General features: G+C 32.7%; 1 protein-coding gene across 1 annotated transcript; it reads left to right on the forward strand.

Annotated features, from left to right (window-relative positions):
* The first annotated feature begins 398 nt into the window (after positions 1-398).
* On the forward strand, positions 399-1104 carry LOC117920719 (ubiquitin-40S ribosomal protein S27a). Its single transcript, XM_034838309.1, has one exon. It carries the CDS (start codon positions 438-440, stop codon positions 906-908), a length of 471 nt encoding a protein of 156 aa, XP_034694200.1. The 5' UTR covers positions 399-437; the 3' UTR covers positions 909-1104.
* Positions 1105-18568: the final 17464 nt, after the last annotated feature.

Genomic DNA, 18568 nt, shown 5'->3' on the forward strand with positions numbered 1-18568 from the left:
ATTTTCATAAGTTTTGATGAATTTTTTGTTTATCGATATTTTGTGTTAAAATATCCGTTGATATATCTCCAATATATCCAATATATTTGTAATATATATATATATATATATATATATATATATATATATATATATATATATATATATATATATCAACGATAATTGGCAGTAATTTTAAAACATGAGGAAAAATGACATTGTTTCGCCCTTTCCCTCTAACCAAGGATGAAAAAAATCGATAATTACATATATATATATATATAATTACATTACTGCCAATTATCGTTGACGTGTCTAAAAGCCCGCATCTGCATCAACCCTCGCAGACCCGCAGCCCACCAACTACATTATAACCCTAACCCTCTAACACACGCTCCACTATATAAATGCAAAGATAATCCTCATCCCTGAAGGCCCTCCACAGAAAAGGAGCCAAGATGCAGATCTTTGTGAAAACCCTAACGGGGAAGACCATAACCCTAGAGGTTGAATCATCTGACACCATCGACAATGTCAAGGCTAAGATCCAGGACAAGGAAGGCATCCCACCGGACCAGCAGCGTCTCATCTTCGCTGGAAAACAGCTGGAGGACGGCCGAACCCTAGCCGACTACAACATCCAGAAGGAGTCGACCCTCCACCTGGTGCTCCGCCTCCGTGGTGGCGCCAAGAAGCGCAAGAAGAAGACCTACACCAAGCCCAAGAAGATCAAGCACAAGAAGAAGAAGGTCAAGCTCGCTGTTTTGCAGTTCTACAAGGTTGATGATTCCGGGAAGGTTCAGCGGCTGAGAAAGGAGTGCCCCAATGCTGAGTGCGGTGCGGGTACCTTTATGGCAAACCATTTTGATCGGCACTACTGTGGTAAGTGTGGCCTCACCTATGTTTACCAGAAGGCTGGCGGAGATTAGGGGTTATAACTTGAACTACTTTTAGTCCCTGTTTTGCGTTTCGGTTTTGTAGAATTCTAGAGATTATAATTTTGATTCGAATGGATTGGAATTTGACTTTGAACTTAAATGATCTATATATGTTTTAATCATGAATTTTGCGCCGTATGAGGGGCTTATACTGATCTAAATCTTACAAGGGCTTATATTGTTGTAATGGGTTTTTGTTGTTATACTGTGGCTGAGGAGTGTTTAATTCTGTGATTGTTTGGTTTATACCAGTCATGGTTAATGGCTCTGTTCAACATGATTATCGTCTATAACATCCTTTTGGCTGCTGGCCTATTCATACTTAGATGATATATGGATGTCATGAATCTGCCGTGAAGTATGTCATCATTTTGTTGATCCATTTCATTTTCAACCAAGGACTTTGTATTTCGGTTTTTTTTTTTTTTTAACATGCTTTTGGAGATCAATATATAAGCTTAAACCATCGTCTTGTAATATTCTCTAATGTTAAAAAATGTCGTTAACTTGTATTTTGGGTGTTTTATATGGTATTAGATTAGCTTGTTGCAATTGGATTGTTTTACTTTTTATTGTTTAGATGTCTAATGTTGTTGTTGGATTAGTACTTCCATTGGGTTGCTTTCTACTAAAAGACACTGTCATTATCAGAGAAATGTCAGGAGTGATGGTACAAGTCTTGGGACAATTGTCCCATTCTTTTAGGATTTTATCATTTTGCCAATTTCTGTGTCCCAATCAATTTAACCTTTTTTTTGGGAGCCTAACTTCTAGGATTCTTACTTTCACCAACTTAATTTCTGTAGTCTGGCAAATCTGTTATACCTCTAAGATTCTATATTCCGCAACCCAATTTGTCTAGAATTGCTACTTCACTTCTACTTGATACTATTTGTGAGTTGATTCCTGAATCGACTGTAGACATCTGTTGATGTCACTCTTGACTTCTCTTGCCCTTTCTATTCTCCCTCTTCTGAATGAGTCTTTTTCTTTTTTTTTTTCTCTACTTGGCTTGAAAGAGAAGTGACCAGCTCCACTGAAGTTATATTTGTAGAGAACTTGGTATCCTTGAGCACACGTGTGTTCTTCTCCGCTACTTGAACCCCACTTGAACAGCCAAACTAGAATATCAGAATCTTTTCCATAGTCCGTATGTTATGTGTTTGATTTTCAAGCTATGGCTTCTCAATTCTCCATACATGTTCCTTCAAATTAATTGAATAGACGTGATTGCCTGGATGATCCTAGAAAAAAATATTGTCCACTTCCTTCATGTTGGAAAAAATTGCAGTTTATCCCACTGTTGCTTTCACTCTTTCCTCACTAGCTTCATGTGTCAATGGAGAACAATCCTTCCAAAATATCCTTTAAAAGCGGCAAAACACTTGGTCTCTCTGTTTGGATCTTTGAAGGAACAATAGGCAGGAAAGATTCTTTGTTCATCTTGTTCTTCCTGCTATCTAAATGGGGCCTGTAATCAGTGAATTGTCCATTTTTTTGCCATCTTGTTGAATCTGGTTACATCTAATATGGATGCAAGATTTACAGACTTGGAACCCAAACTGGTCTTCAAAACTAATATCTTCTACTGTTCAAAGAGTTTCTTCTCTTGTTACCAGCAAGTATCCTTAGTCCTAATCAAGAATTGCTCATGATTGCTGGAAAATATTCAGCTGCTTGCCTGAGAGAACAAGTTCAGAATTTATTTGATCAACAATAAGACCTCAAATAATCATGTTGTATTCTCCTAGATATTTGCTAAATTTCTCCCAACGTCAACCCTGTAGTCATCGTGTCTCTGTAAAAGGATTCATAATTTAGACTCATACCCATGTTTTAAAAGGCTATTGAGGCTAACACCAGGGTTCAAAATCTCGGCCGATACCGGTACGACTCGGCCGAGTTGTATCCGCCTCGACCATGGCTGGTACCGGACCGATACCCGAGTTGGATATTTTGTTGAATAAACTCGGTTGAATTGAAAGAGTGAATCCCATGGAAACGTTGGGACAACTCCATGATCATGTTGAGACTAAGCTATTTGGGTTATTGGTAATGGAAAAAGAAGGTAATATTGGAGTAGAAATGGTGGAGAAGATGAGAGGATCAAAAACCACGAAAATGAAAAATACAGATTACAGAGATGACTGCATCTTGTAGTCGCCGGTCGGATCCCCCAAGTTCTTGCCGGAGATGGAATTGAGCCACATGAGAAGGAGACGAGATGGAACTGAGCCACATGAGGAGGAGGCAGAGTCGCCGGACTCCAGCACCGCTGTTATTGACGGAGAACGACGGTGAGGTGGCCGATGGAAGTGGGAGAAGAGAGAAAGTGGGCCTGCGGAGGAGCTGGTTGTGGGGGAAAAATGGGTGTTTGACCGGTCAATGGTGGTTATGAGTATTTAAATTTGGGTTTTTTTTTTGATAAATAGGTGAGGATTTAGGATTTAAATAATATGTATTTATTTTTCAAGTAGATAAGGAGTATTTAGTGGGAATTTGAGTTTTAAATAATTTGATGAAAATTATAATGATAAAAAATTAATAATGAATATTAGACTTATATCAAATAAATAGGAAATGAATATTTATATAAAAATTAAAATTAATGAATATATTTTATAAGAAAATTATATTTATTTTTTTAAAGGTGAATCATGGTTTTATTTTTTTAATAGTTAAAAATATATATATTTTTTAAATTCAAAATATTTAATTTAAACAATTTTTTATAAAAAAAATTACTTTTTATTATTTTCATCTTTAACAAGAAACATTTATTATCAAGTGATTAAATTAAAATATTTTTAGAGATTTTTAATATTATTTTAAATCATCCCAAAAGTATGCTTTTATTATAATTTGAATAATTTTAATATAATAGAAGTTTATTTTATTAATTTTTCACTCTATTTATTTGTATTTAATTTTTTAAATGATTTTTATAATTTTTTAAAATTATTTTAAGCTCTTAAATTAGAATTTTTTGCGTATCACCCGATACCGATCCGAGATACCGAGACAGATGTGCCTCAAGACCTCCCGAGTCAATGACCGATACCGCGACTTTGAACTATGGCTAACACTTGGAGGCTCATCTCAAGGTGAGGCTTTACAAATTTGCCTTGAGGCTATAGCCTCAAGTAAAGGGTAATTCAAGCTTACTCACCCTTTCAAGGCTTATAGCTTTGATCCTATAACCTCAAGGCTGTTGAGGCCTAAGCACATAAAATATCTAAAGGATTTTCAGCCTTTGTAGGCTTTTAGTATATATTTTATAAGAGACTTAAGTCTCAATATTTAATGAGTTTTAATAGGTTCTATCATTTATGCTTCCGTGGACTTCTGATATACATTTCATGAATTTTGTATTGGGTCCCTACTTTGGTTAGACCTTTTACAAACTAAGGGTTTACTTGACTTTCAAGTAACTTTTCAAATGGAAAGGAAAAACAGAGATTGAGAGGAATCAGAGAATTGTTGACTATCCTAGTGATTGATCTCACATATAATCTAATTATGGATAGACAAAAAGGATGCTGCTACAATTGGTCGGTAAAGAAGAAGGATGGATGAATTTTAACACCAATGGGGAGGAGGATGATATAGCAATAGGATATGTTGAAAATTATTTGGTAAAACCATGAGTGAAAGATAACTTTTATTAGAGAAAAAAGAACTAAATTAGAGCTATTAACAATGAAAAATAACTAATTTAATCTTTATGAAGTTTATGTCTTTTTTATTACTTAATATTATCGTGACTTTGTGCCTTTTTTTGTGATAATTTTTTGTTATTTAGGCTTAGGGCTCATCTCATTTAGGTAAAAACCCCTCAAGCCTGCCTTTAACCTTTTAAAACATTGGACTCATCATGGTTTACTTCTTTGGAAAGTGTTATGTTTTACTGCTATTGCTTGTGATTTTGTTTAATGGGGAAGGCTCATGGAGTTTCAATGGTCTGAGGACAAGTAATGTCATGTGAATAGGCCTTGACCTGGTCTTGCTACAAATAAAAATATTGCAGTACAAATTGAAAGCATTGGGTGCTAATTTTGCGTGTTTTCAATACTCAAAAGGCTTCAAAATTCCTGTATATCATTGTCCAAAAGCACATGTTATGTGAATACATTTCCTGTGCAGTGAAGATGTTTGCAAAAATAGGTGGATAGAAAATGTAGGCAATGTCTCAATTTTTTTTCTTTCTTTTTATCAAACATAGTACGTTTACTATAGTACAACATTCAGCAATTTCTCACTAGTAAAATTATTTTAGGCTGAGATGTGGGCGGGAGAGCATGAGCCACCCCATGTTCTTCTAAAAATTTGGTTATTTCATCTTCTCTAGCTATCTTGGTAATCCTGTCACCTACACCTACTCCTGCTATTTTGTGAAAATGAGTGAGACAACTGCCCAGATGAAGCCTGCAAAAGAACTTGATACATCTGGTTTCATTTCTTCAACAATCAAATCTGTTTCTGGCATTGTTTGAAACAGAATGGCCTCCCTCCTTACCCTTTTTTTCTCTCCTTCCCATGTCACTTCCAGTTTTACTGAAATGGAGCCTTATCAGATTGAGGGTGAAGTTGTCTAAAGCAAATATTATGGATTTACCACATCACTTCCTTTATATCGCCACTCACCAGTCACCACCAGCCGACGCGGGGATGACAATTGGATTTAGACAATTAATTTAAAAACTAGGTTTACATGGATGGATCCAAAATAACCTTTCATTCAACCGATTGATATATATGGGAAGCTTCTTTCCAAATTCATCAGTTTTGCCGAGCATTTTAAGGCACAAATTTGGTAGGGAAACAAAATTCTCCATTCTTCCCTTTCTCTACTTGGTTTGACTTGCTTTTGGTGTTATAACTATATAGTTTGTTTTGATATTATAATAATGATGTGCCTATTAATTCTAATAAATACCACCAACCACATGGGTGATATCTTCGAAGCTTGGAAGCGAGAAGACAATTGAAGTGCTGCAACAAATGGCCCTTTGAAATGTGGTGAATCCAATATATATCTATTATTTTTAAAAATAAAAAACTGTTTTAAAAAATTCGTATCATTATTTTGTAGTTATTTCTATTTTTAATTTTTAAAAATAAAGTAGAATAAATAATAGTTTTTGAAAACAAGATAAAAAACATTGAGAAAATTTTAAATATGATTTTCCTTTAAATTACACATATATATATATATATATATATATATATATATATATATATATATATATATATTAATTTTTTTTTCACTTTTCTAAAATTTTTCATTAAATAAATAAATTTCAAATCAAACTATACTTGATACAAAAAATAATTAATTTTCAAAAATAATTTAAAACTTAAAGATTGATTTAATTAGTACTAAAAATTTATAGAACTCAATAATATTAAAAAGTCATATAACAAGATTTATTTTAAATAATTTAATTAGTTTTTTCTTTACATATATAATTTTTTTTAAAAAAAATCACTAGACAAATAAACTTAAATCAAATAAAACTTAATACATTAGATTCATTAACGAATTTTGTAAGTTTTAAAAATAATTTAGAATTCAAATATTGATTAAATTAATATAAAAAAATTATGGATAAAAATTGGTTTAGAACAACTTTGTTACTTCTCTTTTACTACATAAATTCATATCTTTCTGATTATTTTTTTTCATTTAGCAAATAAAGTTCAAATTAAACAAATCTTAATAAGTTGGATTTATTAACCAGTCTAGTAATTTTAAAAAATAATTTGAAACTCAAATAATGAACCTATTAGTATTTTACAAATAACTCTATTATTTCTTTTTACATATAATTATATTTTTATAACTTTTTTCATCATAGAAATTAACTTCAAATCAAGTGACACTTTGCATTGAATTTATTAATAGTTTAATTTTTTTTTAAAATAATTTGAGACCAAAAAAAACAGAATATCATTACAAAAAATAATAAATCAAAATTCATATATCATGAACGACTTTACTCTTTTTTCTATAGATACCACTATATTTTTTGAATTTTCTCACTAAGAAAATGAATTCTAAATTTAGTGAAATATAATTAATTATTTAAATTCTTTAATGAATCTTTTAATTTTTAAAATTAATTTGAAACTCAAAAAGCCAATCCAATTAATTGTATATTAAATCAAAACATGTCAAAATTCATAGTTTATAATTAAGTACCAAATCTAGGCATGTAATGAAAAACTTGATTCATTCACATATTAAAAAAGTTCAACTTTATTTGTTATTCATTTAAAAAAAAAAATATTAACAATTATTATTTTTAAATTAGTATTATTCATTTTTCTTTTTAAAGAAATCAATCATGCTTTTACAAACATGTTAATATCCATATTTTTCTAACACACTAAAAGAATATGTTTTTTTTTTTGTAAAAAATATAATCTATGATTTTATTATAATATTATTATTAGTATTTTACTGAAAACTATTTATTTACTTTTAATTATAAAATTATTTTCATTTTAATAAGACTTGAATTAATTTTAATTAATATTATATAAATTAAATTTACAATGTTTTTTCAAAGTCAAAATATAAAATTATTTTAAAAACAACTTATCCAAATAAGTTTTTAGTTTTTTATTTTTAAAAACAATTTATTAAACACCACTATTTTTTTAAAATACTTTAAAAAATTGTTTTTATTCTATTAGAAATCTTCATTTTCCCATTTTAACTATGTATAGATGTAAATTAGACTAGGAAGAATAATCCCTGATTTAAGAGGATTATCTTGATTTATAGGGATTATTAATTTATTTATTTTCTTAACTTCTTTATAAATCTAGGATATAAATTAGGACTGTAACAATTGATACCATGAGAATTTTTTACCACTTTCTCCTCTATGGTATTAGAGCCATTTTGACATTCTTCATTAGCTTTCATGGATGATTTTTGTTCAAGTATTTTAGCCTTCATTGTTGAAGTTTTCAAGCCTAATTCTTTCAACCTTCATTGTTGTGTGTTTTATTTATTTTATTTTTCATCTTAGACTTTCGCCACACCCGTAGTTGTCTTTGGTGAAACTTTGCCTTATCAAACCATTGAAGAGTTACTTAATATCAATTCAACATATCAGTTGAATGACTAAAACTATTTCCAATGATCTCAACTAATGTAAACTTTTTTGAAAGGGAAAGACAAACTAAGTCATCTAATTGACATAGGTTTGAGGCCTAAAGATCCAAGTTCAACCGGTGGGATGAAGTGGATTCCATGATCATGTCATGGTTATGGAATTTTATGTTGCACAAAATTAATGACACGTGTATGTTCCTTACCATGGCTAAAGAGATTTGGGAGACAATAAGACAAACTTATTCTAAGGTATGTGATATGGCTCGAATTTATGAAATCAGACAAAAAAATTCAACCACTAAATAAGGAGAAAAATCAGTGATTGGATTTTATAATCTCATGAAAAGTCTTTGGTAAGAAATAGATTATTACCAAAATATTTAAATGAAATAAAGTGAAAACATTGCAATGCTTAGAAGGTTTGTGCAAATGGAACAAATTTTTGAGTTTCTTACTAGCCTTAATATTGAATTTGATCAAGTTGAGTTTTAAGTCTTGGGAAAGGAAGATTTATCATCCATTAATGAGGTGTTCTCCATTATTTGAGTAGAAGAAAGATGGCAAGGTATTATGATTAATTCTCAACTAGCTGAAAGTTAAACCCCTTGTTACAATAAAACCAAGAGGCAGCAATTTCAAAGGCTTAAACTTGATGCAAGGTGATAGTAATGACAATGGTAGATATGATTTTTCTATGAATAAGGACAATATTTGGTGCACATATTGTAAAAAACTACAATACACAAAAGAAACCATTGGAAACTTCATGGTAAACCATAAAGTATCAACAATGCTAGTGGTTTTAAATAGGGACAATAGCTAAGCCAAGTGTATGTAGCTAATGCCGAGAATTCTAGAGAGGACTTGGAGAATTGAATAGGGAGCAAATTGAAAAGCTAAAATTTTTTTAGGTTCATTAAAGAAGCCTACAGGTGTTTGCTCTCTTGCACATTTGGGTAAGTTTCCTTTCTCTCATGCTTTTAGTGCATCAGGTATGTCCCTTTCAAGCTCTTGGATCATGATTTAGGAGATATTGACCATATGAAACATTCATTAGAAAAATTTAGCATACATATTCTTTATCTTAACAATAAGAAAATAACTACTGATGATAGGTCTTTAGGTACTGTTGTAGATCAAGGAATAGTCAACGTAAACCCTTCTTTAAGTCTTAAAAATGTCTTACATGTTCCCAAACTCTCATCCAACCTTGTGTCCATTCATCAACTCACAAAAGACATGAATTGTAGTGTTGTCTTTTATCCTACTTGTTAGCCCAAGGGTTCTCCTAATTGGTTTGATGATAACAAACCGTGGTTAAGTTACTAATTAGTTTGAATTATAAAGAATTTTAGGTGTTAATTTGGAAATTCATCAAATGACCCAATGGATGCACCATCAAGACAATTGGAAGACCTTTAATAATAGGAAACATATGTAAGATGAATGCATGGGTGCACTTAGGATTTTCATATCTTTTCATGCATCTTTAAAAACTCGGTTTATGCATTAAAGTAACATTTCCATCTAAATCTGAGTTCTATCAAATGAACCTAAGGTAAAATGTTTCAAAAATGACATATTAATTTACCTAAAGACCTTGTCAAGTGTTAGAAGGAAAAAAACTAGAAAATGATAATTTTTCGGGCCAAAAATTGTGAACCAGTCAAGGCACTGGCCAATCGGCTAAACCAGCTAGGATATTGATCGATCGGTTACTCCTTCCCAATCGAGGTTTGATCAAGAGATGCAAAAAACCTAATCTTTCTTCCAATAGCCTTTCATTCCCAATCGAGAGATATGCCTTCCTGGTTGAGGTATGGTAAAGGGTAACGGTCACTTGCCAAACATTAAATGCTCCAATGGCTAGTGAACCGATTGATTCCTAGCTTGAACGATCGAGGTTGTTTTTTGGCATTTTGGATTCTTAGGTTAGAAATCTATAAATTGAGAGCTCCACTTCATTTATGAATAAGAGAACACTTTCATTTATTTGTTTACCTACTTGTTCTTGCCTTAAAAGCTCTCATTCTTTTCTTGGTGCATTAAATCTCCATTTGCATATTCTTTAGTGCACCTTTGTGATTCATCTTAGCCTTGAGTTGTATTTGAGCCATTGTTGAGTTAGGTTCAGAGATTCAAACTTATTATTTGAGTGTTAAAACCTTCAAGTGAGTAAAAACGAAAATATTGTGTAAGAGTTCATTGGTGTTGGAATCCAAGTGTAAAAGTGATTAAAAACTTGGTTGAAGCTTCAAGTATAGTGGAACCCTCACTCAGTTTGGAGCTCGAGGAGAGTAGAAGTAGGTAAGGAAGTGTCAAACCATTATAAAATCTAAGTTTTCTTTCTCTAACCTTATCTCTTTATATTTGTGCTTAAATTTATTGTGTTTGAATTTTTTTTTTTTTAAACTCCAATTCACCCTCCTCTCCCCTTTTGGGTGTTTTTTCTATTAAGATTAGCCTTTATTTTTTCAATTATTATCAAAACTAAGCCTCTTGTTTAGGACTTAATCATCTAAGAAGAAATGACAAATCCATTAAGCTCATCTCACATTGAAAGTTTTGCAACCAATATACCTCCATTTTTTACGAGAACCGATTATCTATTTTGGAAAACTAAAGTGACTTGGTTTTTACAATCAACTGATTTAGACATATGGGATGTCATTGAAGATGACCCAACTTTTCCTTCAAAACTAATTGATGGAGTCATGGTTCCAAAACCCAAGCAAGAATGGGATGAGTGTGATAGAAGAAGCTTCCAATTAAATGTTAAGGTCATTTATACTTTACAATGTTCTATGGATAGAAATGAATATAATAGAATTTTTCAATGCAAATTGACTAAAGAAATTTGAAGATTACTTAAAATATCTCATGAAGGAACAAATCAAGTTAAAGAGTCAAAAATCAATTTACTTGTTCATAGTTATGAATTGTTTTTTATGAAAGATAATAAAACTATTGTTGAGATGATCACTAGGTTCACTAACATTGTCAATGGTCTTGAAGCTTTGGGAAAGACCTACAAGGAATTGGAGAAGGTGATGAAGATGTTGAGGTCACTTCCATCAAAGTGGAATACAAATATCACCATAATTCAAGAAACCAAAGACTTAACCAAGCTACCTATGGAGGAGCTCATAGGATCATTGATGACATATGAGATCAATTTCGCAAAGAAGCAACAAGAAGGGGAAGACAAAAAGAAGAAGAACATAACTCTTAAAGCTACAACTAAGGAAAAAGAAGAAGTTGAAGAAGAAAAACAAAATTAAGAAGATGAATACTTAGCCCTCATCACAAGAAAGTTCAACAAATTCATGAGGGGTAAAAGGTTTTGAGGAAGAAGGTTCACTTCTAGAAGAGACTTCTCTAAAAAGAAAATTTCATCTCATGGTGACAAGGAAATAGAGGAAGAGAAAAGGGACTTGGTGTGCTTCAAGTGCAAGAAACCAAGACATATTAAATATGATTGTTCTCTCTACAAGAGTGAATCCAATAGGAGAAAGAAAAAGGCAATGATGGCCACTTGGAGTGAGAGTGAATATGAATCCTTCTAAGAAGAAAATGAGAAAGAAGTGGCAAACATGTGCTTCATAGCAATAAATTTTCAAAAAAATAAAGTTTGTGGAGCTTGTCAAGTGGGAAAACAAATCAAAAACTCTTTTAAAAACAAAAACGTCATTTTCACATCTAGGCTGCTTAAGTTATTGCATATGGATTTATTTGGTCCCTCTAGGACATCAAGTTTTGGAGGAAAGTCTTGTGCGTATGTTATTGTGGACGACTTCTCTAGATACACATGAGTCTTATTTTTAAGTCAAAAGAATGAAGTCTTTTGTGAGTTTTCAAAGTTTTGTAATAAGGTTCAAAATGATTTTTTTTTTGCAATTACTTGTATAAGAAGTGATCATGGGAAAGGCTTTGAAAATGTTGATTTTGAATATTATTGCAATGAGCATGGAATTGACCACAATTTTTTGGCTCATAGAACTCCTCAACAAAATGGGGTAGTTGAAAGAAAAAATAGAACCTTCCAAGAGATGCCAAAAACTATGCTAAATGAAAGCAACCTACCAAAATATTTTTGGGCCAAAGCGGTTAATACTTCTTGTTACGTTTTAAATAAAGTTTATTAAGGCCTATACTTAAGAAAACTCCCTATGAGTTTTGGAAAAACAAGAAACCCAACATTAGTTATTTCAAAGTCTTTGGATGCAATTTTTTTATATTAAACATAAAAGACAATCTTGAAAATTTTGATGCAAAATCGGATGTTGAAATTTTCCTTGGTTACTCAACTTCAAGTAAAGCTTTTAGAGTTTTCAACAAAAGAACCATGGTTATAGGGGGGTCCATCCATGTTATTTTTTTTATTAATCTAACAATTATCTTCAAGAAAGAGAGAGTGTTGATGATGATTTAGGTTTGGAGACCTACATGGGAAAATTGCAAATTGAATATAAAAGACAACAAGAATAAAATGGAGAGGATCCCAAGGAAGAAGGATCACCATTGACACTATCCCCTCCTCAACAATTGCAAGGTGAATCAAGCCAAGACCTTCCTAAAGAATGGAAGTTTGTCATCAATCACCCACAAGATCAAATTATAGGTAATCCATCTAGTGGGGTAAGAACTAGATCCTCTCTTAGAAACATTTGCAATAATCTAGCTTTTATCTCTCAAATTGAACCTAAAAATATAAATGATGCTTTAGATGATGAAAGTTGAATGATTGCTATGCAAGAAGAGTTAAATCAATTTGAAAGAAGTGAAGTATGAGAATTAGTATCAAGACCTTCAAATCAAAGTGTTATTGAGACTAAATGGGTTTTTAGAAATAAAATAGATGAAAATGGTATAATTGTTAGAAACAAAGCAAGGTTAGTAGCTCAAAGGTTTAATCAAGAAGAAATGATAGATTATGAATAAACCTTTGCCCCCATAGCTAGGTTGGAAGCCATTAGGCTACTACTTGTCGTTGCATGTTTTAAAGATTTTGCTTTATATCAAATGGATGTGAAAAATGCATTTTTTTTTAATGGTTTTATAAATGAAGAAGTGTATGTTGAACAACCACCCGGTTTTCAAAGTTTCAACCTTCCTAACCATGTTTTTGAACTTAAAAAGACACTTTATAGTTTGAAACAAGCACCTAGAGCATGGTATAAAAGATTGAGAAAATTTCTTTTGGAAAATGATTTTAAAATGGGAAAAATTGACACAACTCTTTTCATAAAAACCAAAGAAAATGATATGCTCTTAGTTCAAATCTATGTTGATAATATCAATTTTGGTGCTACTAATGTCTCTCTTTGTGAAGAATTTTCTAAGTGCATGCATAATGAGTTTGAAGTGAGCATGATGAAATAGCTCAACTTCTTTCTTGAACTTCAAATCAAGAAACTAAAGGAAGAAACCTTTATCAATCAAGCAAAGTATGTAAGAGATCTTCTCAAAAGGTCCAACATGGAGGAAACCAAAACAATGAAGACTCCAATGAGTTCATCTATCAAGCTTGATAAGGATGAGAAAGGTAAATCCATTGACTCTACTATGTATAGAGGCATGATAGGTTCTTTGCTATACTTGACCATTAGTAGACCCGACATTATGTATAGTGTATGTTTGTGTGCTAGATTTCAATCTTGTCCTAAAAAGTCTCACTTAAGTGCTATAAAAAGAATCCTCAAATATTTGAAAGAGACAATGGACATAGGCTTATGGTATCCTAAGAGTGATAAGTTTGAATTAATTGGTTTTTTGGATGCCGATTTTGCCGGTTGTAAAGTTGAAAGAAAAAACACTCGTGGCATTTGTCATTTCTTAGGACACTTACTTGTTTCATGGCATAGTAAGAAGCAAAATTCAATAGCTTTGTCAATGGCGGAAGTCGAATACATAGCAACTAGTTTATCTTATGCACAAATCCTTTGGATGAAACAAACACTTAGTGATTTTTATTTATCTTTTAAGCATGTTCCTATTAAATGTGACAATACTAGTGCCATTAGTACATCAAAAAATTATGTGCAATACTCTAGGACTAATCATATAGAGATTATACATCACTTTTTTAGAGATCATGCACAAAAATGTGACATAACACTTGAATTTGTAAGCACTAAAGATCAACTTGCCGATCTTTTTACAAAACCTAAGTGAAGAATAATTAGTTGATATTAGAAGACAACTAGGGGTGATTTCATTACGATCTAATGTTTGTTAATGAATTCTTGATGAATATACCTTCTGATTGCATAATTTCATGTCATATGCAGCATATAGACATTTACTTAGAAAATGGTCAATTCTTGACCAAAAATCAAATTCCCTTAGCATTGAGCATAAAAAATTGGGGAATTCAATTGAAAAATACAGGATAATAAAAAATTGAAAAAGTGCGCAAAAAATTGGAAAGTAAAAAATCAGTGACTGCATTGACCAAGCGATCGACCGTTTAAGGACCGTTCGACCAATTCGTTGAGGCTGGAAATTTTAAGAGGCTTTCGTGCTCCTTTTTTTACACTGTTCTTCTCCATTCTTGAAGGGTTTTCATTGGTTTGGCTTCTAGAAACTGATTTAAGTGTGTTTCAGACCAATTAATCTGATTTGTGAGAGATTTGAGGGCTTTGTAGGCTAGGATTTCCATTTTGGGTCGTTTTCTCTTCTTTCAATATGTCACAACCAGCTCCGACACCGATCTCTCTCCATTTTCGATCGTCAAGGTTTCAAGTGTTAGCCTCATTGCATTTTTATTACTTTTTTTGGATTTTCATGGCTTCTAAAAGAGAATTAGTTGTAGTTAGGGCACAAGGCAAGTGCCCAGTTGAGCCGTCTCAACCCGAGACACGTCGGAAAATGTAGTTTGACACTACCTTGTTCAGTACCATGGAGGACTACCAGTGGTACAAGCAGTATTTTGCTCAGAGACAAGTAGTTCCTAAGAGAAACATCAATTTTCCCAAGCTTCAACACTTTAGATTTGAGAGATTGCTTACGATCATGAGTTGGTTGTCAGCTATTACTATTTATGAGCTAGTTTTTTTGACATTGGTATGAGCATTCTACTCGAGGGTGACTTACGATATGGGTAGCCTGATCACATCTACTATTAGAGGAGTTGAGATTTGTCTCGACCTAGAGAGCATCTGTCGTATCTTTGATATTACTCTGATTAGACTTAGAGTATACGAGTCCAAGATGTGGCCCACTGTGCTGATTTTTGAGCCTAAAGAGGCTATTCAGAGGATTTGTTTACTTTCAGATGCCCACGGGATGGGCAAACCCTCATAACATAGCTTGACGGTCATCAATAGAGTACTACATCACATGTTATATTTTATATTTCTACTACAGGGTGGACACCGAGATGAGGTCTCATATTATGAGGCATTCCTAATAAATTCCATTATGGATGGGAGATGAATCCATTTGGGATATTTGATGATGATGCACATGATTGTATGTTGTGAGAGCATAACTCGTGTACTCCCTTATAGTCGCTTTCTTACCAAAGTATTCAAGGATGTTAGTGTTGACCTGAGTAGAGAGATGGATTTTGAGGCCCCCAATACATATGATACATATGATGATCAATCCATGGGGATGATGAAATTGGAGAAGGCCCCAAATGGTTCTTAGGTGAGAAAAGTAGAAAAAGCACCAACACAGGTTCGAGGACAAAGACAGTCACATCTTGGTGTTAAAAAGAAAACAAAGATTCGAGAGATTCGAGAGATGAATGATGGAGTAGAACTTCAGAGTGGCCATCACTAAAGAGGGCCCGAGCTTGATACTCTCCCACTCCAAACAGAAACTTCCTCACAGATCGGAGGTGTTCAGTTTGAGACTACCTTCTCTGAGTCGATGATGATTGAGCCGACTTTTACATAGGGTCCATTTACTCAACCATCAGACACTGAGCATTCCTTCTTTGGACCTACATTCACCAAGCCTACCCATACTGAGACACCACCTCCTCAGGCACTTCCCGCTCTTAACCATGTTCCATGGATGAACTTATCCGCTTAGATCAGCTTTCTTGGCACTCGTATGGAGGAGTTTGTTATGGTTAGTGATACACGTTTTTACTCTATAGAGGATTGTATGGATCAATATAAGGTTGGCTTCACTTCGTAGTTTGAATATCTCCAACAGAGGATTGATCATATTGAGGATCGCTTAGAGTGTCAACATGAGGAGATGATGGGCTATCTGCATTCTGTGTTTCCATCTCTACCTCATCAGCCTTTATTCGTTGGAGACCCCCCGTGTTTCTTTTTTATGTTGCCAAAAGGGAAGATATTTTGGGATCTAGGAGGCTAGATATAAGAGACTCATACATGCATATAATTTTTTGGATTGTACATATTGGACATATGTGTACTGATTGACATTTGACTTATGATATATGATATGCCTATATATTTGATGACTTACATTGTTAGCATGTTGCAAATTCTCTTTAATATGTCTTGATTATCTTGGTTTTAAATTCTTAAATATTGATTGTTGATCCATGATTGGTTTGAGGGGGAGATTCTTTTCCTGATAGATAACCAAGGTTTGTCACCATAAAAAAATAGGAAGATTGTTAGCCCAAGGTTTCTCCTAATCGTGTTTTGATGATAACAAATCATAGTTAAGTTACTAATTGGTTTGAATTATAAAGAATTTCAGGTGTTAATTTGGAAATTCATTAAACAACTCAATTAATACACCATCAAGACAATTGGAAAACCTTTAATCATATGAAACATATGTAAGATGAATGCATGGGTGCACTTAGGATTTTCATATCTTTTCATACATCTTTAAAAACTAAATTTATTCATTAAAGTAACATTTCCATCTAAATCCAAGTTCTATCAAATAAACCTTAGGCAAAAGGTTTTAAAATTGACATATTAATTTACCTAAAGACCTTGCCTAAGTGTTAAAATTATAAATAAATAAAAACAGAAAAATATAGGTTTTTGGGTTAAAAATGGTGAACCGGTCGAGGTACTGGCCAACCGGCTCAACCGACTAGGATACCGGTTGACCGGTTATTCCTTCCCAATCAAGGTCTGGTTAAGAGATGCAAAAAACCTTATCTATATTCTAATAGCATTTCATTCCCAGTCGAGGGATATGCCTTCCTGGTCGAGGTCTGATTGAGGGCAACAGTCACCTGCCAAGCATTAAATGCTTCAACGGATAGTGAACCGATCAACCCCTAACTTGATCAATCGAGGCTGGTTTTTGACATTTTGGCTCTTAAGGTTATGAATAAGAAAACACCTGTAATTATTTGTTTACCTACTTGTTCTTGCGTTAAAAACTCTCATTCTTTTCTTGGTGCATTACATCTCCATTTGCATATTCTTTAGTGCACCTTTGTGATTCATCCTAGCCTTGAGTTTTATTTGAGTCATTGTTGAGCTAGGTTGAGAGATTCAAACTTATTATTCGAGTGTTAAAACCTTCAAGTGAATAGAGACTTGAAAAGATTGTGTAAAAGCCCTTTGGAACCGAAATCCAAGTGTAAAAGTGATTATAAGCTTAGTTGAAGTTTCAAGTATAGTGGAACTCTCACTCGATTAAGAGCTTGAGGAGAGTGGATGTAGGAAATGAAGTACCAAACCACTATAAAATCTGAGCTTGCTTTCTCTAACATTATCTTTTTATATTTGTGCTTCTTGTGCTTAAATTTATTATGTTTGAAAAGGATTTTTTAAAAAACTCCAATTAACCCCCCTTCCCTCTCTCCCTTAGGTGTTTTCTCTATTAAGATTAGCCTTTATTTTCTCACTACTCATTGTGTTTTTCAAGACTAAGTTTCTGGGAAGATGATTGGGCATGATAAGGAAAAGAACGAACTCTACTACCTTGATAGAAGTAGTGACAATGTTAGTAATGGGAATCAACTACCTTTTTCCTTTTTGTTTGAGTCTTCTTCTTCAAATAAAGACCAAATTTGGCTTTATTACTTTCGATTTGGTCATTCTTCATTTAATGTACTTAAGGTCATGTTCCCTTTGCTTTTTAAGAATATTGATGTAGAGACTTTTCATCGTGATGTTAGTGAATTTGCAAAATATCATGATGTCTCATTTCCTTTGAACTATAAAAGATCATCATTTTCTTTTGCTTTAATCCATAGTAATATTTAGGGGTCATCAAGAATTCCTACTATTTCAAAACTCATTGGTTTGTTTTATGTGTTGATGATTATACCCATGTTACTTAGATCTTCCTTTTAAAACAAAAGTCAAAGTGGGCATTATTTTTTCAAATTACCATAATATGATTAAAAATCAATTTAGGGTGTCAATAAAACAAGTTGGATTGGACAATACGAAAGATTATTTCAATGAAACATTTTCATCTTATTTTTTTTTTTTTAAAAAAAGAATTATTCATCAATCTTCATGTTTCAATTCACCCTAACAAAATATAGTTGAGAGGAAAAAAGGTCACTTACTCAATGTTACTAGGGCTCTCTTTGTTTCGAAAAATGTTCCAAAAACCT

The sequence above is a fragment of the Vitis riparia genome, chromosome 8 (genome assembly GCF_004353265.1).
Source record: "Vitis riparia cultivar Riparia Gloire de Montpellier isolate 1030 chromosome 8, EGFV_Vit.rip_1.0, whole genome shotgun sequence".
Taxonomy (NCBI): Eukaryota; Viridiplantae; Streptophyta; class Magnoliopsida; order Vitales; family Vitaceae; genus Vitis; species Vitis riparia.